General features: G+C 34.9%; 3 protein-coding genes across 20 annotated transcripts in view; 1 reads left to right on the forward strand and 2 right to left on the reverse strand.

The window, feature by feature from the left end:
• Window positions 1–11,635, forward strand: part of LOC107222917 (calpain-B) — a 51,056-nt gene extending 39,421 nt beyond the window's left edge. For 11 of the 17 annotated variants that reach the window (XM_046745824.1, XM_046745823.1, XM_046745826.1 and 8 more), the window contains one exon: window positions 8,066–11,240. In XM_046745824.1, the coding sequence (XP_046601780.1) occupies window positions 8,066–8,286 (221 nt within the window). In that variant the 3' untranslated portion in view covers window positions 8,287–11,240. Of the gene's footprint in view, window positions 1–210; window positions 2,530–2,999; window positions 3,482–5,379; window positions 6,619–8,065; window positions 11,241–11,501 lie in introns of those variants that run through there. The other 6 variants (XM_046745829.1, XM_015662458.2, XM_046745820.1 and 3 more) reach the window with 4 other exon arrangements.
• Window positions 740–6,244, reverse strand: LOC124295511 (probable ATP-dependent RNA helicase DHX35). The gene is made up of 5 exons (XM_046745834.1): window positions 6,107–6,244; window positions 4,466–4,752; window positions 4,047–4,352; window positions 3,798–3,951; window positions 740–3,122 (listed from the first exon to the last, which is right to left on the reverse strand). Exons 1-5 carry the CDS (start codon window positions 6,178–6,180, stop codon window positions 2,996–2,998), a joined length of 948 nt encoding a protein of 315 aa, XP_046601790.1. The 5' UTR covers window positions 6,181–6,244; the 3' UTR covers window positions 740–2,995.
• The window catches only part of LOC107222916 (probable ATP-dependent RNA helicase DHX35), a 37,864-nt gene continuing 19,575 nt past the window's right edge, over window positions 8,457–26,745 (reverse strand). The window contains exons 3-7 of one of the 2 annotated variants that reach the window (XM_015662456.2): window positions 14,225–14,404; window positions 13,004–13,144; window positions 12,726–12,888; window positions 11,462–11,623; window positions 8,457–8,863 (exon numbers count right to left, since the gene is read on the reverse strand). In XM_015662456.2, the coding sequence (XP_015517942.2) occupies window positions 8,649–8,863; window positions 11,462–11,623; window positions 12,726–12,888; window positions 13,004–13,144; window positions 14,225–14,404 (861 nt within the window). In that variant the 3' untranslated portion in view covers window positions 8,457–8,648. Of the gene's footprint in view, window positions 8,864–11,429; window positions 11,624–12,725; window positions 12,889–13,003; window positions 13,145–14,224; window positions 14,405–26,745 lie in introns of both variants that reach the window. The other variant, XM_046745833.1, reaches the window with a different exon arrangement.

The raw sequence follows: 26,745 nt of genomic DNA on the forward strand, positions 1-26,745 counted from the left end.
AATCATGAGACAGCTTCGTGGTCAGTTCAAAACGAGAAATTGTATAATTTTAGACGTGATTTGAAGAGTATACTTAATACAACATAAGGATTGGTACTTTAATTAATCTAACAACAATATATTCTTCATTACTAATAACTAACAATCGACACTCGATTCTTTGGTAACAACAAATATTCGTAATATCTCATGATTAACTCACGCTTGTAGATATATTCAGAGAACGCGATCCAGATAAGACAAACACTGCTACTTTTACAATGGAAGAATGGGTTGAGAAGACATTGTATTCGTAATCAATAACAAAAAAGAGGCAAACCAAAAGCACAAACTCAGGAACAAATTATCGACCAGATGTTGGTCAACGTGAAACTTTGAAGTACTACATTTTTCAAATCCTGGAAGCTAAATACAATTGAAGCTCTCATTTCTTCAAAACTCCAAACTCCTTTTTTCGTACCTGTTAAGCTTTATTGATCATCTCTTTCATTGTAACTAATAACTCACTATCGCTAAATATTCGTTTGTAAGCTTATGCGTTTCAGATTTACTCTATCAATTCATAAATGTACAGATAATTTTTAAAGTACATGTGTATCCATTTGTGTTACGTCAATTCAAGTGTTCAAGCTAACTGGGCTTACCAACTTAATATTTAGAGTCAGTTTTATCGAGAGAACATTATTAATATTTTACTCACATCTTCACTTTCGGGGCATAATCATTTTTTTCCAATTCATCAATTATTGCATGATAAACTCCTATGTGTGTAAAGAGAAAACATCAAAGTTTGTAGAAGTTGGTTCAATTTGCAGGAGAAACAATGATGTCAAACAGAAACAGGTTTAATTTATGTTGGCTGTATACAGGGATCCTGATACCTTATAGAGGTTGATTGGCAAAAAATTACGACTTGTTATTAATTTCATCACGACATAGTCATACATTGAGTAATTATGAAATCATTATACAAATTACAAAAATCAGAAAATCGTAATTACTCGAATTATGAAAAAAAAGTTAAACACTGAAGCTTTGTTTCTAATCGCTTTAAAATGGTTAAAAATCTAGTAGATTTGTTCAAATATAATAATTCAATAAATACTCAATTTGCTAGTATCTTGTAATGAAATTAATAAAAAGTATCCATTTTGGCCAACCCACCTCTTCAAATAAGGCATATGCAGCAGGACCAGAATAGCTATCTAAATTATGATTAGCGAGTTGGTTTCATGGTGCAAAGTATATAGTTGATGTTTATAACTAGCTTTTATATATAAAAAAATGTACAAAAATATGGTCAGTGAGTGAGTGGGATTCGGATTGACAAAATACAATTTTCAAATCCCACTCGTATGCTGCATGTCTACAAAATGGCAATTACTTTGTGGCACTAAAAAAGCCTTTTTTAACCTCATTCCGCATGTCTGTCTTATTCAAAAGTCAGTATGCTAAATTCAAATCGCGTATATAATATATACAACCAGTACTATTTGTTTTCTACCCATGGATGCCTAGAATACATATATACATGCTCAACCATATACCATGTTGTTGCACTCTCGAGTATTCCTGTTAGCTCTCGCCAAAAAATGCCTTAAGGTAGCTCGAGCATCGAAACGTCGCGAACCAGATCCCTATTATGCTTGAATGCATATTGTTCATTAAGCTTTTTACTTCCAATATCAGATGAAGACTGAGACATGGTTGATAAAGGTAATCTCAATAGACGGAAGAGCATTTGAAATATACTTGATTTAAGCAACGTAATAAATTGCAATTCGTACAGAACTGAACCATGGATTAGTTTTAATTGGATACCGGGAGTGGAAGGCACCAATAAACGCTACTGTGTCTAATATGTAGCATCAGAATGATATTTTCTTTAAAATATACAGTATATTTACATATATAGTGTTTAATTTATGATAAATATTTATATTACATAGAGTTGTTTTTAAGTATTGGAGATAATAAATAAATGTCATCACATTGATAATATTTACATTTGAAAAAATGACAGAAGAAAAGTACTAGCATTACATACCTCGATAAAAATCATCATAATACAGGTGATAGAAACCGATTGTAAGATGCAAGGGCTGTTTGCCTCATGCATTAGAAGAAACAGTCAAGTTCTAGATTTTGAGTAAATTTGTATGCTGTATGCTTCAAAAAATTAGATCTTTCCGCGAAATGTTTTTCGGAATTCTTAATATTTTATCAACTGTTTTCATTTATTTCCTTTTCTTTTTTTTTTATAATAAATCGGAACTCAACAGATCACACTGAAAATCTGAAAGTTGAAGCTCTATACATTTACGTGAATTTAATCACGAAGTTTCATAAGTTAGTTATCTGTCCTTGAGGTTTACAGATATGCAAAACTGCAAAAACATCATACCGAACAACCCATTCACTCAAACCATACACGTAGATAAATATTTCAACTTACTTATTTTTATATTCCTTAGGAAACTTGTGTATTCTTCTTATACTTATTAAATTTACGCACCGTGCACCAATCCACTAAAGAGTCCCATTTATTTTTACATAAATTCCTATCTTTTCCTCAACAGTTTTTGGTTGGCTATAATTAATGTTCCTAATTTTCTTCCCATCCTGTAATTTCATATTTCATCAAATTTCCTAAAATTATCCTATTTTGTATTCAAAACGTTGCAAGACTCTAAGGGGGTAGAGGAAATTTTTAAGTTCACTTATCACTTACAGAACTTTTTAATATGCAGCATCAGTAGAAATAAGTAAGCGGATTCAGTTCGAGTATTGATCACGACAACAAAAAATAAATCAACTCGGTTTACACAAAGTACCAATTTATTAGTTGCCAAAATTCATATCTATTTTTTCTATCTAATGAAAGTCATTGATGGAAAAATTGAAACTTCTCTCATGGTTTTAGTGGTTGCAAATTCTTCCATTGTTTATGATGTATTTTAAAACAGCGATCCATTCATTTTCATCCATTGGGGGGCTAGAAGGGATCAATGGCACGTCTTTGGTAGAAATGAGGTGCTAGTTCTTCCAGCCATTCTGGTTTTACAACTGTCAACTCTCGCATGTACGTTTTGCTGGTGTGCAAAATTTCGCAAAAGATGAGCCTGGAATTACAATGAATTTGAATACTATCAACTTACAATATCGTATGGCATGTTGGAAATTGACTTTCGAGGTGGCTACTCGAATAAAAAACGATGTATGTATTGAAACATTTCAGGTATTTTAGATCAAGTTTTTACTCTGGTTCAACAAATTAATTGGAGTATTCTAAACTAGTTATATTTCCAATTTACAAACATTAGTGGTTTTACAGGGTATCCATGTTCTGGAAAAACCTGGAATCATCAGGGTATTTTAAGGTCACTTAGGCAATTTTTTAGAGAAATATTCTTTGGTTTAAATTACTTGGAATAAAAAGAAAAAAAGTTTTGTATAACTGACAATGACTTATCTCCACGAAGATTGAAAAAAAAAAAAAAAAATTGAATGAGCAAAGTTATGTAACTGTTTAGCATTACTCTGATAAGCAAATTGATCTCCAACACATCTGGATAATTTTTTAAATTACCTGGTGATATTTGAAATTCATGAGAATTTCAATTTCACATTTTAGTAAACAACGTGTAAATTCAAGGATTGAAATTAGAAATGATTGAAAAAATTTTTAGTTCCACCATCCCCGCATTATTATACATAGCATTTCGTCCAAGAGGCAAAATTTTCTTCTTTTTTTCTACGTTTCTTTGAAACTCATGTTCGAAAATATCTATACCAACCATTGAGGCTGTTGAACAGTGTACAGACAGCTGTTGGGGTGAATGTGAAGTTCCCTGCTACCTCGAACGGTCCTGTACACCCCAGTGTAATGAAGATACGCAGTGTTGGGAAAAAGGCCGGCAGTAATGCACCTCAGAACCTTTTCGGTGTCACCTGACAAGTAGAGTGGAATTTTGTAAATAACTCTTTACCAAGCTCTCGTCCATAAAAGGGCTTTAACTTAATCACATTTCGACGGAATTGCTTACCTTGACAAGAGATAAGTGGAATATTCAACTTTTTAAGCATTTTACACATCTGGGTACGAATTTCTGTGGCTCTTCGTAGCGTTTTGTGATTGAGAAAATTCTGGTGACACCAGCTTGTTACTTTCTGGGACTCATAGGCCGTATAGACATTTAACAACGTGATCAGATCCCCTTCTTCTGCTTCGAACTTGCGACGTGCAACTCGTGCTTTCAGAGCTGCTTGACCCCCTCCGGGTATTGTAAACACATTTTGCACCTGAAGCATAGCTAGGATGATTGTTATCTCTGCTGAGCATTCCATAGTACCTGTAAGTAATTTTTTCATTGAAAACAGTTCATCTAATGTGTTGAGAATTTGGGCTGAAGCAAACAATTACATCTGAGGGACACTAAATTATGACACTAGAGTAGGATCCCACCTGAGATTATTAAACACTTGGCATAGACAGGATCTAATGGCATTTCTGCCATTGTTGCTCCCAACGGACTTGTCAATTCTCCATTATTGTCAATGGCCCCCAAAGCATAAAGCAGTTCTAGGCCACACAGAAGATTTTTTGTTGGTGGTGGTGAGGGAAAATTAAATCGCAAGACATTATCGATGCCCAGAGCTTTCAGCTGTAGAATGGCAGGTGCTAGATCTGAACGTTGCATTTCTGGAGGAGTTGCTTCAACAAATTTTTCAAAAGCATCCTCTGTGTAGAGTCTGAAAATATACAAATAATCTCATTGACATTGCAATTCCATCGCTCTCGAGATCACATTTTTCCAGAGTTTCAGTAACTGATCATGGATCACCTTGACGAAATTGGTTCGTCAAAAATCGTTACTTTTCATTAATTTTATTACGAGTTAGTCGAATATTTAGTATTTACCAGATTATTATATTCCTAAATTACAAATTTTTGTTCCATGTTTTTCCAGCTAAGTTTTTAGTTATTTCATCAAACTGCGAATTATTGTATTATTTATGAACTAACAAGTTCATGCTATTTGAATAAATTTTTGAATCCAGAATGTTGAAGATTGCAAGCATTAAATTGCAGAACAATCATAAAAATTTTTGTTAATCCGGATGTTATGTAAATTAATTCATAGATACCAATAGTACGTTGTTTCAAGTCAAATATTTGTTAAAATTTTCTTTATCAAGAGTACGATAGGTAAATATCTATTTTTTTTCTATAAGTTTCAAACTATTGCTACAGATATATACTGATAAAAACCGATGACATACATTCAGCAAGAAAATACATTCAATGAAATTTACGGAAAACTGTTTTTTCAGTAAGCAAAACAAATACTTCTTTCTCAAACCTAATTTTTATTGCAGAATCCTGGCAAAAACATCAACTTTATTAATTGCGCTGGCAACTAAATTATAAATTATGGGGAAAAAAACAACAAGTAGAAATTTGTTGCAAAAAACCTTCAGACAAATAATGTTCCGAAACAAATCCTCAGTTGAAAAATTTGACCCCCTGATACGGCAAGACAGCAAAACATTACTGATTTGCTTCAAGTGAAATCCCCTTATTCCAAAATAGTCGTTTACTATAAACGAAATAAATAAGTAATATAATTTTCGATCCCGTATTATGCATATGAGCACCCAAGTATGATTATGAAAAATATTAAACGTATTCCCATAGTGGAGAAAAATATCTATATATTTTACGCTATAAAGTGTTTTCATACTATCATCCATAAGAAATAGTAAAGTTAGAGTAGAGATGTTCAATGACTTGAAAAAAAATCGTAGAACTTGAAAGCTTCTAGTTTTTAAAACCAGATTGATCCTGTAGTTATTTTGCAAGTAAAATTTTCTTTTCAAATCGGAAAGAATTGCATACATATTATACTTCAATTATTCATTTCGCCGAGCTGCATGTTGACTTGTTCTAAGAGCTAGCTATGTAGTTCATTCACGAACATTCTCTACGATCTGGGTGAAAACATCCAGAATTCAATATGTGCAACTATATGTATATAGATATGGATGTATATGGTATAAAAAGCATTTAGTTTCTAAGTGTGACAAAGCTAGAGAATGCAATTACCGTGAGTGACGTATGGTTTGAATTATCGCGGAATATTGGACTCCCTGTTTAGCCGGAAAAACATTATTAAACATTATTTCTTGTTCTTTTCACAGTAAGTATAAATTATGCGGCAAGACGTCGTCGTTTCTGTTGCAGAATTTTTATTGAATTTACCAATACGAGCTTATCGGATTTCTTTGTGCCTGCAGGCATTTTTGGGACCTTGAAATTTCCCCCCGATGAATGAATAATACATCGCGATTCTGTCTATGTATAAATGCTGTAATTCACAGCTGACGTCAGTCGCTTATCAGGCGTTTTTAGATATAATGAAATCAAGAATCATACATTACACTCATACAGGCTGCCGTTGATATTACACTTTAAAAGGAGCAGTTGACTATATTGACAGAGTAAAATGTTACTTATTTTCAGTATTATCAAAGCCTAAATGGATAGTTAAAAATAGGTTTTGGACCGTTTATATACTAATTGGACCCTCAGGTAGGCAAAAAAAATAACATCAAAGAGAACCAAGGACCAACAGCTAAAAAAATACGTAGAGTATACAGAGAAATTCATTTATTAGTTCATATCTATACAGATTACCTACATAAAATGGTGAGAATATAATATCATACATATCGTATCCTGTAGATACATGCACCCGTGTGCAGGTCACAACTAGAACAATACTTACAAACTACACAAATAACTATCACATATCACATTTTTCGTATTCTGTCAAAGTAACGTATATTACACTTTCCTTTTCTTAAATTTTCTTTGTTTTTCACTTTAATACTATTTGGCAACTTGTTGATATACTATATGCTTACACTCAAACATTCGTACTAGAATTAAGGCATATTGAATAAACTATAACTAAATTGAAATAACAACTTTGTGGCTATGAATTAGCCATTTTCCTTCCCCTTTGTTCTAAATATCCCGTACAAATTTGATGTTTTTTGGTAGTAGCATTTGATCCGTTGCTCGCGGTGTATTTGGACTACGCACAATCTAATCCACTCACAAAATTACGTCGACATAGCGCATCAAAGAATTGATTCCAGAATTATCAGGGTTCGTACGCTTGCTGGATCTCGAAATTTCCTAACATTTCCAGATATTACAACTTGAAAAGAGGATTTTTCCAGTAACCTTCCAAGAAATATGCCGCTGATCGATGACATTTTTTTTACACATTAATACTAATACCTTCAATATTACCCAGTAACTAACTTACTGTCTGATATAAGGTTACAAAACGCAGCCTAGGATTTTCCATAAGAAAAAAATGAAAGTAGTTTTCGTATCGAGTAATATGCATGTAATGTATGGAGTGGTGCGACGCAACAAAATTTTAAGTGCAAATTTTTTTTTTTCAAACGCTTGTACTTAGTATAATAACGAGTTTATTTCTTTGGAAGACTGAAAATTCCAGTCTTATTTTTCAAATTTCCTGACTTTTTCCTTTGCGTACGAACCCTGAAGAAAGAACTTACCAGCCCCATTGTTTACGAAATTCTGAACAAAAACACTTCAATACATTTACATTCCACGCAGAAATGAAGAAATAGCATGAATTCTACGAATTTGCTACTACCATTTCGTCTCCGTCCATTTATATAGATATACTATTGATGTAAACCCGTGTGAATTTAAAATTTTTTCATTGCGTCGTTTCCGATATCATTGCAAAGTTTATCAGCAACTGAAATTCTGAATTTTTTTTTCACGAATCATGATTAAAAAAACAATTGACAACTTTTCATACCCATCATTCAAATATAAAGTCCTGTATACTTCACATTTTATCATCAATCTGTTTACGAGACTCATCGTGAAACAAAAAGATTGACATATTTTTGAAAACCTGTTTTTTGGATACTAAACGTCCGAAAATGTAATGCGTCATTGAAATTATGAAAAGTAATTTTCAACCAATTAACCACTTTTTCTGTATCACCATAGATGGTGCAAAGTGTAAAAAAAACACCAACTCCTTGGATGATTATTTGTACTCTGATCCCCTTACCTGTACGTTTTTCCGGATCTTACACGACCAGCCCGCCCAGCTCGTTGATTTGCAGATGCTTTGGATACTGGTGCTACAATTAGGCTGTCAGTGTGTGTTTCCACCTCAAACCAACGGATTTTTACAAACCCGCTATCAATTACTAGAGGCAGAGTGAAATGATTCAGATCAAAAAAATTAATAAACAAGTAGTCAATTTGGTAACTTTGATGTCCAGCCTACGAACTTCCCGCTCAGATGAGTGTCGAGCTCAAAAAATAATAATGATTAAAATTTTTCCCAATGCCTGCTTGGAACGTTCGATTTTCGAAGCCTTTTGAGCGTGCGTAAATTGATCTATCTTCAAACAGTGCGTTAAAATAAAGTTGACGCATGCGCGCAATTGAAATGGTATATTTTACATGCTAGCGCGTGAGATCTAGAGAGAACGTAACTTTTCATTTGCGGGGTGTTCATAATAACGTCTCTTGTTCTCTTATTGCTTGGAAAACAAAGGAGCGGGAAGTTAAAAAGAGTTAACTAGACATGTTGCTTGGCCTTGCGACATCCTAACCTTGAGAAACAAATAGAAAGAGGGGGTACTCTACCGTAAACAACGCCAGGTATCGTGATGGAAGTTTCGGCTATATTCGTCGTGATGATAATTTTTCGGGTGTCCTTTGGGGCGTTCCAAAATACTTTCAATTGTTCCGTGCTCGGAAGAGAGCCATACATAGGAAGTGGTAAGATTTTTTCTGAAAAAATGAACAGTCTACATTGTTATCTATCGTTTACGTGGCACACACATATTCGACTAAACCCTATATTTCTTTTAATCGCCATAGTCACTCTTCATAATTATAACACAATTCCACCTGTGAAACACTAGCTATTACAATACAAAATGTTGCAAAACATTGAGTACAAAAAGATAATTTCCTAATCTCTTACAATGCAATGCTGTTATATCTTTCAAAAAATTGCAAGTTGATAACTTATTGAAACTGCAATGTATTGCCACTTTTTTCCACGATTATTAGAATGAGCCAATGCCATGAACGTATTTTGATTTTTTTGAGTGAAGTGCTTCTTTCACACTTTCACCCACACAAGGAAATTTCGACTTTGCTTTCCAAATACATACGGATGACCATGAAAAATCTGATTTCTTTTTCTCAAGCATTTTGAAGGGGATTCGTGGCGGCAAAATTGCAATTATTATATCGATTTCTGACAAAGATTGATCAACTCTGCATGCTACGTATTATTTACATTATTTTATGACATTGGTTTCTTAAAAGTTCAGTGACAGTGTAAAATGTTATTGATGATAATAATACTACGTTCAGATCATAATAATAATAGTATTATTGTGAAGTTTTCGGTCGTATGCGAATGAAATGCCATAAAAGAAATGTAAATATGTAATGAAAGTATGTGCATTAAATTGTCGTTGAGATGACGGATTATAATGACAGCTCTGTATAGTTTATGTATTTTTATCCAAATGAATAAAATTGAATGACTTAAATCAGATGCTAACCAAAACTTCATTCGGTAAAATAAATTTTCGTCTCCCAGCGGTGAACAATATTCATTTTTTAGCTGAAACCCTAATGACTAGAACTTTTGTCTGAGTGTGAGTAAGATGAAAAGATAAAGTACGATAAGCCTAAACCAGATTCTTTTATACCACTGATCAGAAAAATAATGAAAATGAATAGAATAATAGTAAAAACGGTCGCTGATGGAAATTGTTTATTTAGAGTGTTGTTGTGTTATTTGAAGGAAATTTTTCTCAATCATGTGAAATGTATGTAGGACGTTTTTTCGGTGTCAACGGTCAAATAAATGGAAAAAAATTATGAATTAACGTTTCGGCCTTAATGGGGGGGGGGGGGGGGGGGCCTTAGAAATTCAATTACATAGAAAACGGCATCACAGCCGAAAAGTTATATAGATATCCAGGCAACAAAGCAAATCAAGATGAAAGCCGGCTCGTCATTAGGTTTGTTGGAAAAGAACTACTTATTAGTCAGGCTCTTTAGAAACCTTTTTATTAGAATACAATTAAACGAAAATTGGAATAATGAAAGAGCAAAACGTCAATTCATTATTTTTTCATTTATTTGACCGTTGACACCGACAAATTGTTCTACATTGTTGTCTTATTTTTTCAATACACAAGGGGAACATGGAAGAGTAGGAACAGGAGTTATTTTACACATGACACATTATTGAAATATATGAATTTGTGGGCCACATCTACAAGGAAATCTACTGGTACGAGAAAGGTAGGAAAAAATAGGAACATGCCACATGAAAGAATGCATAAAATAATTGCAGTAGAAAAAGTAAATATGAACACAATAGGAAAGGAAATACCTGTAAAACAAAAGCAGGACTACGTAGATTCATGTTGACTCATGGTTGAAAATACTACCATAGGACGAAATAAAGGTATGGTGTAAAAAGAATATACAAAAATAAAGTGGCTGTAATGCCGAAAAAGAAGAAGTGTTTCGAACGAATTTCACACCATGAATAAAACAAATGCAGTTAGTTGGAGACATTACTAAACAAAATATGTGTCTGGATAAAAGCCAGAAGAATAACAAAGCAAATGTATGGTCGTATTTTATAATAAGCAGGACAGAATTTTTAAAACTAGGAAGACTAAATTCAATATTGAATAAAGAGGCATATATATTGGAGGAAAAGGAAAAATAGTGTTCAAATGACGTCTACGAAATATAAGTAATTGAGCAGCAGTTCAGTGAAGAGAAGAGCGTTTGGCTGTTTCGAATAAACATTGACTTTTGCGATAAAATTGTAAAAATCGCACGAAGAAAGGATAAAAAAACACTTCTAGTGGAAAAATAGAAAAGCAAACTTGTCGGCAGAAAAATACGCTATACAGACTGACATGCATAAAATTATTATGCATACGTATAATTACCCTACAAAAAATCGTCCAATTCAAAATTCGTGTAACGGAAAATTACCGTACACAAAATTTTTCTAGTCAAAGTTAATGTATAAAGAAAACTGTACATTGAGTAAAGCAAGACTAATTTCAAAAAAAAAATACTGCTACAAACGTAACCTCCAGATTATAGAGATCTCTGTAATTTTTAAAATTCGTCGACCTGCTTTACATGAATCTCAGGCTCTAAGATTTCTCTTCTTTTTTCTAAAATAGTTCATGCATATGAAGTTTATTTGCCAAGTATTTTTTTTATAGATTTGCTTTGAGTACGATGATTTTGTATAGGTTGATTTTGCATAAGGTCGTTTCGTATAGCATCGGTCGGTACCAACATCGTAGAATTATTGATGAATTTTCTAATTACGTTTGCCATCTATAATCAATTTCGCATGCTCGTTAAGCAGATCAACGGCCCTGTCGACTTCCTCCATTCCGGTGAGAAATGCCAAGATGTCACCCTGTTCTTCATGCACGTGAATTTTCAACGCCGTATCAACGACTGCTTTCACATAATCGGCGACTGGTTCTGAAATAAATGAAGGTAATGTGTAACGAAAAGTGATAGACAAAATTGCAGTTAATCAATTACAACTTAAAGATCATATTCATATGTAATTTCTATTTAAAACGACAATAACTGCAAAAGAAATCACATTATCGTTTTGTAATTCAGGTAAAGTAGAGTAAAAATAATATTTTGACGTCGATCAAATCACAAAATATCTATTACTTGCAAAAATTATAATTAAATCCACATTAATTACTAATTAAACATAAGATTTGTATTTTCTTTCGCTCTTAAACATAAAATAAAAATGTCATTGTCATTTCATTTCGCCCTCATTATTACAAATTACACATGTAATTTTCAATCCAAATGTAATTTATATTAAAATTTATTATTGGATGGTTCTTAGTACTAGTAACTAACTTCAATAAGTAGAATAATAGAAGTCCAATACGAAGTTATCCAATGTTTAAGTCATAGTGTGTAAACATATAGATAACTTTTTTGAAATATATAGCATCTTTTTATCTTACCAGTTAACAGCTAACTAGTAAAGATAAAGGTCCCTACTTGTAAAGTGGCTAGAGTGGTGACACCGCTATATATACAGATGAGAGTACAATTTCGAAACGAATTCTCAAATGTAAATATATATACAGAGTGAATTTCAAAAAACTGCATGATCTGTTGTCAGCTAAAACTTAATGCGCACGCGCTACAATCCAAGAGCGGTTGTTTGTCAGAGTGACCAACCGTCATGAATTTAGACGACAGTTCGCCGCAATGTGCGTAACCTCAAAAATTTTGACAACTGTCGGTCATCTGAATTTACGAATGTTGGTTACCCTGATAAAACAACTGCTCTTGCTCTCGAATTTTAGCGCATGCGTATTAAACCATCCGGTCGTTAGCAATTCACTCTGTACATCTATCTGGGTATCGCAATACTGTGATACGTTACTAATACAGTAACGAGTGATTTATATCCACCTACATCCGCTATTTCGAATATTGCATTATATTATAGAATATTTGAGACGTTTCGTGCTGCGAGGGCTATAGACCATGTCCTTCGAATACTTAATATCACAATAAACTAAGTAAATAGGACTTTCGTTACCTTCTACGTAGTAGGTGTCTACCGGATAGAGGCGACCTTCAACGCTGATGATTGTCGCGGAGTCCTTTGAAGTGTCCTTCGAAGTGTTTGTGTTGAAGAAATCACGAAGTTGTTCAGCATCGACGGTTGCCGATGACACAATTACTTTTAAACTTCGTCGCTTCTGTATGAGATACATACCGAGACTATTGTAATTGAAATTCAAACAGCTTCGCACACGTAAATTATTCGCGATTTTGGTATTTTGACGGAGTATGATTAACGGATGTTGGACTCACCCGAATTATCTTCTTCAGTAATCCCATCACGATGTCGGTGAGCAAGGTTCGCTCGTGTACTTCGTCCAGTATAAGGATACAGTAATTGGTCAGTAAAGGATCACCCATCATTTCTCGAAGCAGTATACCTTCGGTCATGAACTGCGATAAAAATTAAATTTGTAGGATGCTAATCGATGACACAAAAACTGTAACACTGGGTAAATGAACAACATACCTAATGATTAAGCGACAAAATCATTTTCTCCTCTTTCCCTTGTTTTATCATCGCTTCAGATAGGATCTTTTATTTACTCGGAAAGCGGTGATTTCACGAATTAATGGTCAACAATAGGGGGGCAAAATATTGATATGGCTGTAACTTCTGGCACTTTTAGTGAACATAGAGATAAGATGATCCCTGAAGTCTTAATATTAGCTCTCTAGGATTCTTTATCCGCAAGAAGCCTGCCGATTTATTGTCGAAGTGAATGCATGAACCGGTCGGGATTTAATGTCAATTTTCTATACCGTGACTATGCCGTCCTGGGAAGAATTGAACCTGGGCGATTTTCATGTAAAAAAGTTAACTCTTTCCAAGGGGTCGATCACTTGTGAAAGTACACACTGATGAAACGTTATGAAATCCTTTGAAATCTTATAAAACCTTGAAAAATCCCATGAAATCACGCGATGTCCCTGAATTCTATGAAATATTTGAAACTCCTTTGGTATCATGTGAAATCATGTAAAATGATCAAATGAAACCTCCGAGACCTCTAAAATTTCCAAAATCACGAACTGTTATGAAGTTATTTTAAAAATCTCTGAAATCTTTCCAAATCCTACAAAATAGTGTAATTTTACGAAATCATCAACTTAAAACCATCTGAATTCTCTGAAATTCTATCGGAATGTTTTGAAATTCTTCGAAATCCTTAGCAATATTCTGAAATCCTGTGAAATCATCGTCTGAAATTTCGGCAATCTTTGAAATCATACGAAATCTGACCGGATCTTACGAAGACATATGGATTCACTGAAATCTCTGAAATCGTGTATAATCTTTTGAAATCTGGTGTCTACACAAACTGATTGATTAACCCCTTGACTCTGACAGAATACGATGTTCGATTTAAAAAAAGTTCGCGAGAAATGCCGAACTTTTTTACATTTTTCTGGAGAAATGGCGTGTTCTCATCGTTTCGCATATCCAGAAAGATTATAGAATTTATACTCTACCTTAATTTTCGTATCTTCGCCGGTGCAATCGTCAAAGCGTATCGAATATCCTACGACAGTGCCGAGGACGCAGTTTTGTTCGTCAGCAACACGATTGGCCAGTGAGGTGGCGGCTACTCTCCTCGGTTCCGTGATACCAATCATTTTGCCATCTCCAGTCCAACCGGCCTCCAAAAGATACTGAATCAATCACATAATAGAGTTAATATTGCAAGGACACCTGTGGTCCTATTATCTGTCTTGTGAATGAACGACTGGGAATCTTAACACAAAAACAGCATTAAACAGGTCCAATCGTTACTCATGTGACCGGATTTTTGCAACCTGTGACATGTTTATATTAACTGTTGAATTTTCAGAATTTAAACGCCAGTGATGGAAGACAATGTAATTAGCCAATGACAAATGAAGAATTACAACTATGTTTTGTGATTAGATCAGAATAAAATATAAATGAATTAGTATATAAATATATACTACATACTAACAACCACTAGTATATGCACAGAGAGAAAAAGCTAAAGCTTTACGAAAACACAATGGCAAGGAGCTTGCCGAAAAAAGTCCGTGTGTGAATCCCACAAATTCTTTTGCATTAAGCTCTTGCTTTTTTTTACAAATAGTCCACTATCCTGCCTGACTGGCAAAACTATACGAGATTAATCTTTCGAAGCTAAAAATCACAACGACCCATACATTAAGCAGGGTGTTGAGGATTTTTTCCGTCCCGCCCCCCAAATCGATTCCAAATATTCGAAAACAATTCCAAATTTTTTCAGAGTTTTATCTCAACTTCTTATGCTGTTTCACGAGACTTTTGTTAAGCCATATGAATAAAATTGAATTTTATGATCACTTTCGACTTTATTTTTGTACGAAAGATTTCATGGGATAAATCTGAATCAAACGGGGATTTGTCGAGTATAATTTACCCTTTTCGAGAGTGTTCTTTTTCTTTCTGATAGCTTCATTTCTCAATATTTATAATGGGTTTCAGTTCGAAAAGTCTGAAAATCACGTATATAAGTAAGTTATACCTTAAACACGTGATAATCAGAAAAAATATCCCCGATAAGAACCAATAATCTATATGTATACATAAAATGAATGTCTGTCTGTCTGTTTGCTTCGTATGCATTCCTATACCATTCATCCGTCTACAATGAAAATTTGGGAGTAGTCCACACGCCTGCACAGGTTGCTGAGTTATGAAAATTTTTTTTTTTATTTTTTTGTCCCGTGAAAACTGAATGTTTCATTGTTTGTCCCGTATGCGTTCCTCACGCCTGAAAAGGTTTATGAACTAGTACAAGCATTTTACAATAGGTGGCGCGCAAGTCGTTTAAACAAATGAGCGTATTTCAGATGGATGCATGCAAGTGGTTAGGGTAGATTCGGTTGTAGGATAGGTCAACCAATTTGGATGCGGGCGAAGTCGCATCGGGGGCAGTTAGTACTTGATAAATCCCCGTTTGATATAGATTTTTCCCATGAAAATTGCCGTAGAAAAAAAAAATAAAATGTAAAGTGGTCACAAAATCCCGTGTTTTTCTTTTGGTGAAACAAAAGCCCCGTGGAACAGCATAAGGAGTTGAATAAAAATCTAAAAAATTCGGGAAGCTTTTTTGAATTATTTGAAATCGATTTGGGGAGCGAAACGGAGGAAATTTGTCTACACTCTTCTTAAGGACCACCCTAGTTTACATACATACTTATTGAGTTTACCTACATACCTAAATACTCAGATCCGTTCATGTATCTGTATAATATTTAAAAAATTGTACTTAGATCCAATAAAAATACTAGTTACATTTTAAAATTGTAATTAGAGAAAACATATGATATGTAATCTGTAACGAAAATTTAATTAATTATAAATTATATTTAGGTGGTGCCGAATACTGTTTAGTTTTTCATATTTGTTCAGAAAACAATCATCTTCGCAGTAGAAAATTATAATTGGCTCACGTATCTTAGTCAGTAACGCGCAGGTACGGTATTCAAACTGTGAGTTGAATTTTTTGGAATAGTCAGAGTAGGTTACTGCGTATTTCAAGCAAAATCATTCCGGCAATCAGGCACGTTAGAATTACGATCTTAAAAAAAATTGAGATGCATGTGTGTAAGGTTAGTATCTTTTTTTTTACCAGTAATGTATAGTTACCGTCGTTCACTCATATCGCAAAATTCACTAGCTATGTCGACTTTGGTCGGCCATATCAATGTGTTGAACTTAACCCAAATATTAATTGATTTAGAGTGCAAACACAGGCTAAAGCTCAACCGTTGAATAAGGAACACTCTGCCTATGCCCATTGATTAATCGATAATATATCCCAGTAGGTACGAAAAATTGTTTACATGAAATCGGCCACTTCTGTTGATCTTCTTCGAAATTTCTCGTGATTGACTAAATTTTAATGTCTCGAAAAAATTACATTTTTGAATTTATTCGGAGAACCCGAATCGATGTCACCTTGGCAGAATTTATAAGGAAATCTATACATACGTCCAAATAATCTATAAGAAGTCACTCTTGAAGAAGTAAAAATGTTGCTCATATCTCTTTTTATCAAGTATGTTTATGAACTGATCAAAGGAGTATTTTATAAACAGTTGCACTAATAAATCTGAAATAATTCACAAAAAGTCTTTTCAACTAATAATGTGTAACAAACAGCAGGCAAAGATTCCTTAATAATTTTACTAGGTCAGCAACAAAAAAGGTGGCTTAGTTTCCGAAGAATGCTTCATATAATGCTGACTGTTCTTTCATACGGATGATAAAAAGCTTGATATATATTATCTTATCATAATTTACAAACATAGTTTGGAGAGTCATTTTGTTCTGTAAAACGTCACTCTGAACGTTCGTAAATTCATACCATTAGTTTTAACGTAGAATTCAATTACCTACTGTTTTTCAACATTGGAGGGTTCAAACGCTGTAAATGTTCAGCCTGCATGCTAAAAGTATATTACAGATCATAGAATACGATATGTAAAATTTTGGATAAATATGTTAAAAGACAACAGGCCAGTAATATAGTATAACAAGAGCGAGAGTATAATGTTATTATGAGTTATTAAATAACTTATTTTTTCAGTATTAAACACTTTGGTCCCTACGGTATATAGCTACGTTCCGAGTGTTAATCTAGAGTTATAAGTGATTCAGAAAACATTAAACCGAACCATAATCGTTCTATATTATATAAAGATATCGCCTCCGCCGTCGCCGCCGCCGCGGCTGCCGTGTCAAGAATCCCGAACCTACCCGAACTTAGCCGAAGTTACCCGAGCTTGCCGAAATCTATCCGGAAATACTCGAACCTAATCTCACTTAACCTGACTTGAACTTAGCCGAAGTTACCCGAGCTTGCCGAAATCTATCCGGAGATACTCGAACCTAATCTCACTTAACCTGACTTGAACTTAGCCGAAGTTACCCGAACTTGCCCAATTCTATGCGGAAATACTCGAACCTAACCTAATCTAACCTAATTCGAACTTAGCCGAAGTTACCCGAACTTGCCTGAACTTATCCGAAGTTCGACCTTCAATCTGCGATTTTTGACCTTCGACCCTTGATCCGCACCTCGAACCTACATATATGCTCTTATACCTAGACAAATTTAACCTCAAACCCACATATAAGCCCTCAGATCTTGACAGACTTAACCTCGAACCCACATATATGCCCTCATAACTTCACAGATTCCCTTCACCCTCCCTCCCTCCCGTACCAACCCCAGCCAATCCGTCCACCGCCCACCCTTCCTCTATTTAACTCTGCACCCTTTGATCTTCGAGCTTCAACTTTCGACCATCGACCTTCGATCTTCGACCTTCGATTTTCGATCTTCGACTTTCGATCTTCGACCTTTCACCTTCAGCCTTCGATTTTCGACCTTCGATCGACCTTCGACACTTGATTAACCTTCGACTTTTGACCATTGATCGACGTTCAACATTTGCAACGTTTATGCCCTTATGCCTATAACGATTTAACCCTTTACCCTACGTATATACCATTACACATGTGAATATTTAACCCTTTACGACACGTGTATACTCGCATACTTATGCAGATTCAACCCTTTACCATACGCATACATCTGTGAAGATTCAACCCTTCACCCTACGTATATACCATTATACGTTTAACCCTTTACCCTACATATAGTATATCGCAACACCTATGAAGACTTGATCTTTTACCTTCTGCATATACACCCATCTGGGAATCAAGGATTCAACACTTACCGTTCATACATATACATCTCTATACCTACAAAAATCTGACCTTTTATCGCCTTCCCTCCCCCCTTCCATCAAAACTCGAAAACGGGGGTGGACGCGCGAAGCCCCTCTAGTAATAATATATGAAAATTCGGCCGTTCGAAACGATCTTTCGGACGGCGATGACAGTCTGAAGAATGTAACCTTCAAGTGTATCACAGTTTGTACGTAGAGAGTGAGGCCTATGAAGTATAACTTCGTGTTTGCGATACCGTTTACACCGTGTAGAGTTAAAATTGCATCAACCAATCTGTTTTAGGGAAAGAAACGAAATTGTTACACTTTTGGTAAGATCTCATACGCAGTTGGTAAACTCAGTTTCAAAAATTACGGATTTAAGACTTACTTTTATTACATACTACAATTATTCCAAACATGTTCCAAAACAGTAACAAGAACTATGTCTGAAAAATAGTTTTCTGAATAATATACATCATCATAGAACGCCACTAAGGCCAACCGACGAAACTGCAACAACCTTTCCTTTTGATACTCTAAACGACAATCAAACCCAAATACTTAAATGGTCAATCGTGGGTATCAAAAACTCATGACAACATGTAAATAATCTCATTGATATTCGTGAAAAGTGAAAAAAACCGATCAACGAAGGTTTCGACGGTTAATTCGAGGAACAAAACAAACATGCGCAATGTAGAAAATATCACTTTTGTCACCCATTCAGTCGACAAGGTATATAGGAAAGAATTTCTCTCTTCATGGCTACTTTCTAGTTATTATAACAGATAGATTTTATGCACACGTATAAACTATGAGGTGTTAATTTCAAGGTGGGAATCGATTCGTAAGTTTACTTGTACCGTTGGTCATACTAGTAGAGTGCCGGTACAGAATCGATGCTGTTAAATTTTTTATAAGAACGTTTATTTCATTCAACGGAATGCACGAACCCATAGAAGAAGATCAGGTATACTGATTATTCATACATATTCGTCATCACGTTGCATTGTCCTGACTACCCCTCAACTGCATATCCATGTTTACGTGAATGCTATCAGAGGTGAGACAAAAATAACCACTCTTCTACATAAAACGCATCCATTGCAGCATATTGACGTAAAGGTGCGTCCAAGAGCTGCAGTCTTCCATATTAGCATTTATGCAATTGGGAAGTTTCATGGAATTTCGAAAATTGCCGCGAACATGTCGGTGTTTCAGTATATCGGAATATGGTGAAGTTCGAAATAGCGGTTTCAGAATGCACGTTTTTTGGCAATTTTTCACTCACCAATTGCATACATCTATACTGATTTGCGCTATTCTGGTATCGTAGGCAGCATTTTTTCACCTAAATAAAACTGATTTTGCATAACTTATAGAGCCAATGTTACTCCTGCAAACATAAGAAAGACATCGCTGCGAGTTTTATGTAAATCCCCGCTGGTTCCTGACGTTATCGGTTACAAACATACAAACATACGAAACCTTTTACACATCTGTTAGATTAGATTATATTATATTATGTAACGTAAATGTTGATAAAGATACCGAGAGGAAATGGTGAACCACCCAGGAAATTGTGTGTTTGACTACGCATGTGTGAGCTTTACCGTCTTTTCATGGAAGCGAGACACCTCAAGCTTCAGCTGTTAAACGCGAGTATTGAAGATTATGTATATGAGGCGATATCTTTGAGTGTAGCAGATCTGAAATAATTGATCTAGAGATCTGGGAAGGTTGGGCTAATTTTTATTATTGTCTATATGTATGGACCTCACTTCAAGATTCCCGAATTACCGACTGATCGGATAACTCCGGTCGACCCAGTGCGAGATCGGCAGTAAACGTTGATTGCGGACCTCAATGAGCAGCACGATGACGTAAGGGGAACTAGAGAGAGAGAACAACAAGAAGAAAGACGAACGCAAGACATCACTCGACACGTGCACGAGATGCTGGAAATGGTATTTTTCCTAACAGTTTACTTATCTGAACCGGTGCAACTAGCGCCATCTAACTACCATGTTTACAATTGTCTCGAGTCGAACTTTCCATTACAGGTGTTACAAAAGTTATCACGTGTCACGAGTGCGGGTTGGCGATTGCCGATGAGCGAGATGTTTATGGCACGAGCCGAAGACGAGTGCAGCAAATAACACTAATCAGGAATCGCCAACTTCCCGCACTCGTATCACAATATACTATTCTGCTATAGGCTCATGTAACACTCGACAGTCAGTCGTTCTTAGGATGCCAGATAAAAATAAACTGTGACTAAACAGAGTATCCAAGTCACTCGCCACCCTCCTGTTCGTCCCGCTCTTACGCCGGTCATAGGGTGGTTTGGGTATATGTAAGGATAATTAGCAAAAATGTCAAAATAGAAAAATCTTTCAATACGTTTATAACTCGTTGAACTTCAATAAAACTATTTCCACACGTTCAAGGTCATGTTCGCTGTACTAAGTGCATAATAAACAAGAATGTAGGCTGATGTAATTTTGAAAATTCAAAAACAGTTAATTTAATATGAGCATGCAATTAGGGAATATGAACACATGGAAGATCAAACAACAGTTAACACGTTAGGCGCGGCGTCATGAGATCGGCATTGTCAAGTACCGGCAAACCACCTAATCTAAAATAGGGAGGATTATGCATGTACAGTAGGCTCATAAACATGAAAAACAATCATGTCATTATAAGCTTGAGCTTCATGAATAATAATAATAGTACATTATGTAACAAGGGAATAAAGTTGACTTTTATTCCTGTGTTACATATAGGACTTTATTTCCAACTAGACTCTGGTTGCAATATTTATCTGAAAATTGGGACTTTTAAATTGGCCGCGATTTAGGCGGTGCGCTGCATCTTATGAGCAATTGTTTGCGCTCACTTCTTTTTTTTTCAAGCCGCTCGCTTCTTCTGGACTTGGATTTGTGGGAAATATGAACTCATGTTTCATCCCGCTTTTGAGGTCAAGAACGTTAATTTTATGGTTAAGTCGGGAATAAACATAAAATATATGGTTTGCACGCAATGGGAATAAGAGATACTTACATATTCTTTATTATTTATTATTTGCATCATAAAACATTGTCATTTTTCGAATAAGAATGGCATGCCCAAATCGTCGCAACCGTGGCTGTTAAAAATACTCCGATCGCAGTTTTTGAGAATAATGATGCAACTACGAAAAGACGATCTATTATTTGAGGTTATGAACGACGGTAACAGGTAACCAGGTGGTGTACGAGTTGGGATTTAAACTGATAAGGTATAAAATACTCAGATCTCATTTTCTAAGATTGATGTTGCAACTACGGAAAGGAGAACCGTTATTTGAGGTTATGAATGACGGTAACAGGTACCCAGGGGATATATGAGTTGGGTTTGAGACTGATCTATTTTGAGAGCCCTCCGGTTCAACAGAAATCTATCCTAGAGAGTAAAAGACCTACAGTGAATATCGTACAGGATCTTTTCTGTACATATTTTATTTTACGATTTTGAAGCAGCTTCAAATGAAGCATCGACATTTGATCCTTTGTCTGTAATAGCAATGTTTTCTATTTTCGTACTTTGAAAATGATCTTCGTTGCTTACGAATATAGTAACTCGATAAATACTCAATGTCGGCCGATCTTATAATAAAATTGATAAAATTCATCGATTTTTTGTTCACTGACATCGGACTGTACCATCTGATTAAAAAGTTTGAAAAAAAGAAAAAACCATTTAAAAATTTACTTTTGCGAAGGATGGTAAACACGAATGAAATGACATCCCTACCACGCAACAGGAATAATTTTGAGTAAATTAGAAAAACACAATCTGAAATATCAGCAATTTAAGTAACTCCTCGTAATTAAAATATTAAAAATGCTCAAACTCTGGTATTTTTTAGTCGATTCTAATGTTTCTGGGCTGCTTTTGCATGCTGATCGGAACCCCACCAATCGTATGAAAAATACTTTAGAAATTTAACGTTATTGTATAGTTTTAACACGCAAATGTAATTGTTGACGAACATCCGTTGTATTGTACTTGGACAAATACATTTTTATCAACTCCGCAGATAACTCGAGAGATAACTATTAGTACAATTATTCCAGACAATCTCTTAAGATATCTACGGTGAACAGAATAATCCCCAAAACATAAAACCAGACAAAACGACACTAGAGTTTAATCCATGTGAATGTAACAACTTTTTAAAAAAAAGTACAAGACTTCTTTTTAAATTGTTAGTATCTTTGCTTGTATTATATTATTCGAATTTTCTCGGATTCATTTTTATTACATAAATAGGAATGTTCTTACATTTGTATTCGCCAACACTAACCCAAATAAGACTAATGGAGATTTTTGCAAAGGTTTTCCCATTTATCCTACTTTTTTATTCAGACTGTATCGACGGCTGAGCAGAATTACATCGAATCTCAGTATTCGGTTCAAAAACATCGTATTTCAGATTTTAATCCCCAATCATCGTACCTCACAATTTGATTTAAAACCATCGTATCTCAGTTCACGATTAAGTAAGTAAGTAAAATTTAGCTGAAGAAGCCGATAAGCAACTCACTGCACTGCGGTGCAAACGAGAGGACACCCGGTATCTACAGAGAGTGGCGTCTATTTACATTTTACATTATAGGTAGTTAATTATGCTGTGTTATAATACACCTGAGGGATTCCCCCACTTTACCTCTACCTGTCTGTTTTCATAGTCGTGGTATCAGTCGAGATAATAATTCAAATTATTCGAGATTTTTCCAAGACACACGTGTCCAAGTACAGAACTTCTGAACTATTGCACCGATAAAAATTTCTAGTTACGGTTACTGTACAATCGATAGCTATTTTCATTTTCACCACAAGAAATGAACAAAGAACATAAATAGTTCTGAGCAAAACACGAAAATGAGTAGACTAGCGGTAACCAGAAAATCTAGTACGTCAATATTCTTTTCGGTGATGGTCACTGGTGTACTATATTTTCTTATAACTTTTTTAATAATATAGTGTAAGTGCAAAAATGAATTATAGAGCTCGACTGAAAAAATGTAGCAAGCTGAACTAGCAGATAACGTTGCAATAACCAGGAAAAGTAGTATCAACTAACTATAGTCGCATTAAATAATTATACTTGTACCTGCACATTTTCTTGTCATTCTAAAAAAATTCGATCAGTCATTGTAAATATAATATACGAAATTTTTCTCAATGTCCATTTTCGATTGTTTTTTTATTTCTTTCATTCAACCAGCCTAAGTCAGAAATCTGTATAGTCCGGTTAAAAAGTCCTAATAACAAAATTTCTCATTTTGAAACATACATGGGCCATAAAAAATTTTTTTTTAAATATTTTAAAAATATTTACTATAGCGCAAATCATCCCGCATCCAAAAAATCGACTTCTGAAAGACATTTTTTGTTCAACTATCGTTGCAATGACGAGGTTGAGTTTCTGGGATTTTTACCAAATCCTCTCAACCATCTTCGTGTATTGATCTTCGTATGTAATTCGGTGAAACATCCCAACTTGTAAAATCGTGATCAACATTATACATTCAAAGTTTCGATAACGGTTTCTTAGACGCAAAGCTCATCAACTTCGGGGAAACCGCGTTCTTCAGGAATTTCGAACAATAAGTTATGGTCAGCTTTTCATTACTGATGAAAATGTGGCTACCAATTCTAATCGATGAAAGCAAGCCATCAAAGTATGGTTAAACTACGTTCATGTCCCGAATTGAATTGCGGATGATACTAATTTCACCAATTAAACCTCTCTGATTTTGATCTAGTGTATATACGTTGTGGAGCATCGAAAACGAACGGAGTGATTTCTCGATGCACTTAATGGATTTGAATAAAACTACCGCCGAAATGATTTATTAATGAATAGAAACACCGGTGGGTGCTCACCTTTGGGGGTCGTTTTCATCCCTCCAAACCGTTTATCAGCAGATAAAAAAATATATTATGTATCTCTTAGTTTTCGATGCACTACGACATACATGAACTAGATAAATATCGGAGGGGTCGACCTACCTAGGGGGTTTTTTGCGAGTAGAAGTGCAATGTAAATCTTATAAACCACGTTACTGCAGAGTCACGCAAACTTTCGTAAGTTCAAACATAAGTTTATTCAATTTCATTTAATTTATTTAAAATTGTGAATTAGACAGTCGAGTATAAACCTAAAATGAGTACACATAGTAATAAAGCTAATTGTAAGTATGTAAGAATTTTCAAATTTCAACGGGATAAGGAAAAAAATTGCCGCGCACAAAGAGCACGTGATAGACCTATATGATATTGCGGAATGCATGACGCAATCATGCATAAGACGTTCTATTCGTTTAGTATAATCCACCATCCTAAAAATACCGACAAAGAGCTCCCACGACGATATATCTCCTACTCTCCGACGTAAGCAAGTATAATTTTCTATATAGAGAATCCAAAAATACAAGATGCAGCCTAGGTAACGTCTTAAAGTTGACCCGTCTTGATTTACCGAAAATGAACAGAAAGTGGTAAGTTACGCATGACACTGAACTTTTTCCACTTAGCTGACTCATTTACAGTCACACTCGTATGCATCGTTAATTAAATAACTTTAGAATAATTGTTCTGTTTTTATTTATTGTTGGAACGATGGGTTTTTCGAGCTTAATAGACTACTGTCATAAGATATATTTTTTTATTCGCACTAAAGACGTCACCGTAAGTTTATTTGTCCGCTGTAGCTGGCACGAAGCAGAGCATCATCAATGAGGATGAAACAGGGAAGAAACTAGCCGTATACTGTTATCAACGCTGTCAAGTGACATTTGGGTTTACAGCCGATATAAAAAGTGATTGTAATTTGTTGGAATAAACTGTGCCAATTCTCTTATTCGCATCTATATAAACGAATCATACAAAAGTGCCATAAGAAAAGTGCATCCGTACATATGAACAATTCGCGGACCTTTGGGAGTGTGAACTCGCAAACGATCATCGAATTTATGAAAGCAATCATTTGCTCACACATGTGCACTTCTTCGTTTTTCTGCTGCAACGGGTAATTTTTGTTTTTTATTTCTTACACAGGATTCACTGACATCAGTTACGGGGTTGGGGTTAGTAGGTAACGTTAACGTAACGACCATACAAATAAAAACATTCACTATTCTGCAACTTTGGTATGACAAGAGGTTGAATTAGCAAAATATATAAGTATCTTTTGTTCTATTAGGGTTTACTGAGTTTCAAACAATTTCAAATAAGTTGGAAACTAACAATTTTTCCGAATAACGGATCGTTACATTAACGTTACGAACTTCAAACTATTCATTACTTTGAGTAATTCGAGGAAGACGTTGAATTTGAATGATTATCACGTTGCCTGCGATACTTTATCTCGACTCTAGTAACTCCATCCTGATAAAACTTCCGTTAGATGCAAATAGATACGTACAGACTGTGCCCAACACCGTATAGAAAACAGAAACACAAATCAATTTCCTGTCCATTTCTTTCACGGTTTTTGGCACATGTCCTGTAAGTTTCTATCCGCGTCTAATGGGATTTTTACTAGGGTAGGGTGACAGCAGTGTAACTTTAGCGGGGTCACTCTAATTCATGCGACTTGCCACTGCGATGAATTTTCTATAAGACGAAAAAAATGCAACGTTGAAGTTGTATTTTCATTAGTGACGGGTATCATCAATTTATGGGTTGGGGAAATGAAATTGATATTGAAAAAATTTAATGCATAAGTTCGATCAACTTTGAATCAATACGCAAAAATATATTACTATCCTCTTTGGCATCAATAATCTACGAAGCGGGCTGAAGCGGTTGTGTATGGAAAATGATTCTTTCTCCAGCTTGGCCCCACAAAATAACGATCTAAAATTTTTCCAACATATTTTCCCCGAACGTAGCAAAAGGTACATCTTTCTATTCTATTTCGGCAACAGAATTTTCAACTCCTGACACTCAAAGCTTTGGTAACTCTTCTAAAAATTTTAGGAACTCCTGTTTGGTATGCCAGAAATAGCAAAAAAAAAAAAACATGATGAATTTTCATCGCAATCATTTGTACTGCAATTTTGATAGCTTTTACGGAAAAAATATTAACACCGGGCTTGCCGAACAATCATTCAACTGATATTTTGGGTGTTTACTGACGTTGACTGTTCATTGAGCAAATCTTGTAACTATTTATTTGTTCAAACTACAGTCAAATCATAATTTGA

The sequence above is a fragment of the Neodiprion lecontei genome, chromosome 7 (assembly GCF_021901455.1).
Source record: "Neodiprion lecontei isolate iyNeoLeco1 chromosome 7, iyNeoLeco1.1, whole genome shotgun sequence".
NCBI classification, from domain to species: Eukaryota; Metazoa; Arthropoda; class Insecta; order Hymenoptera; family Diprionidae; genus Neodiprion; species Neodiprion lecontei.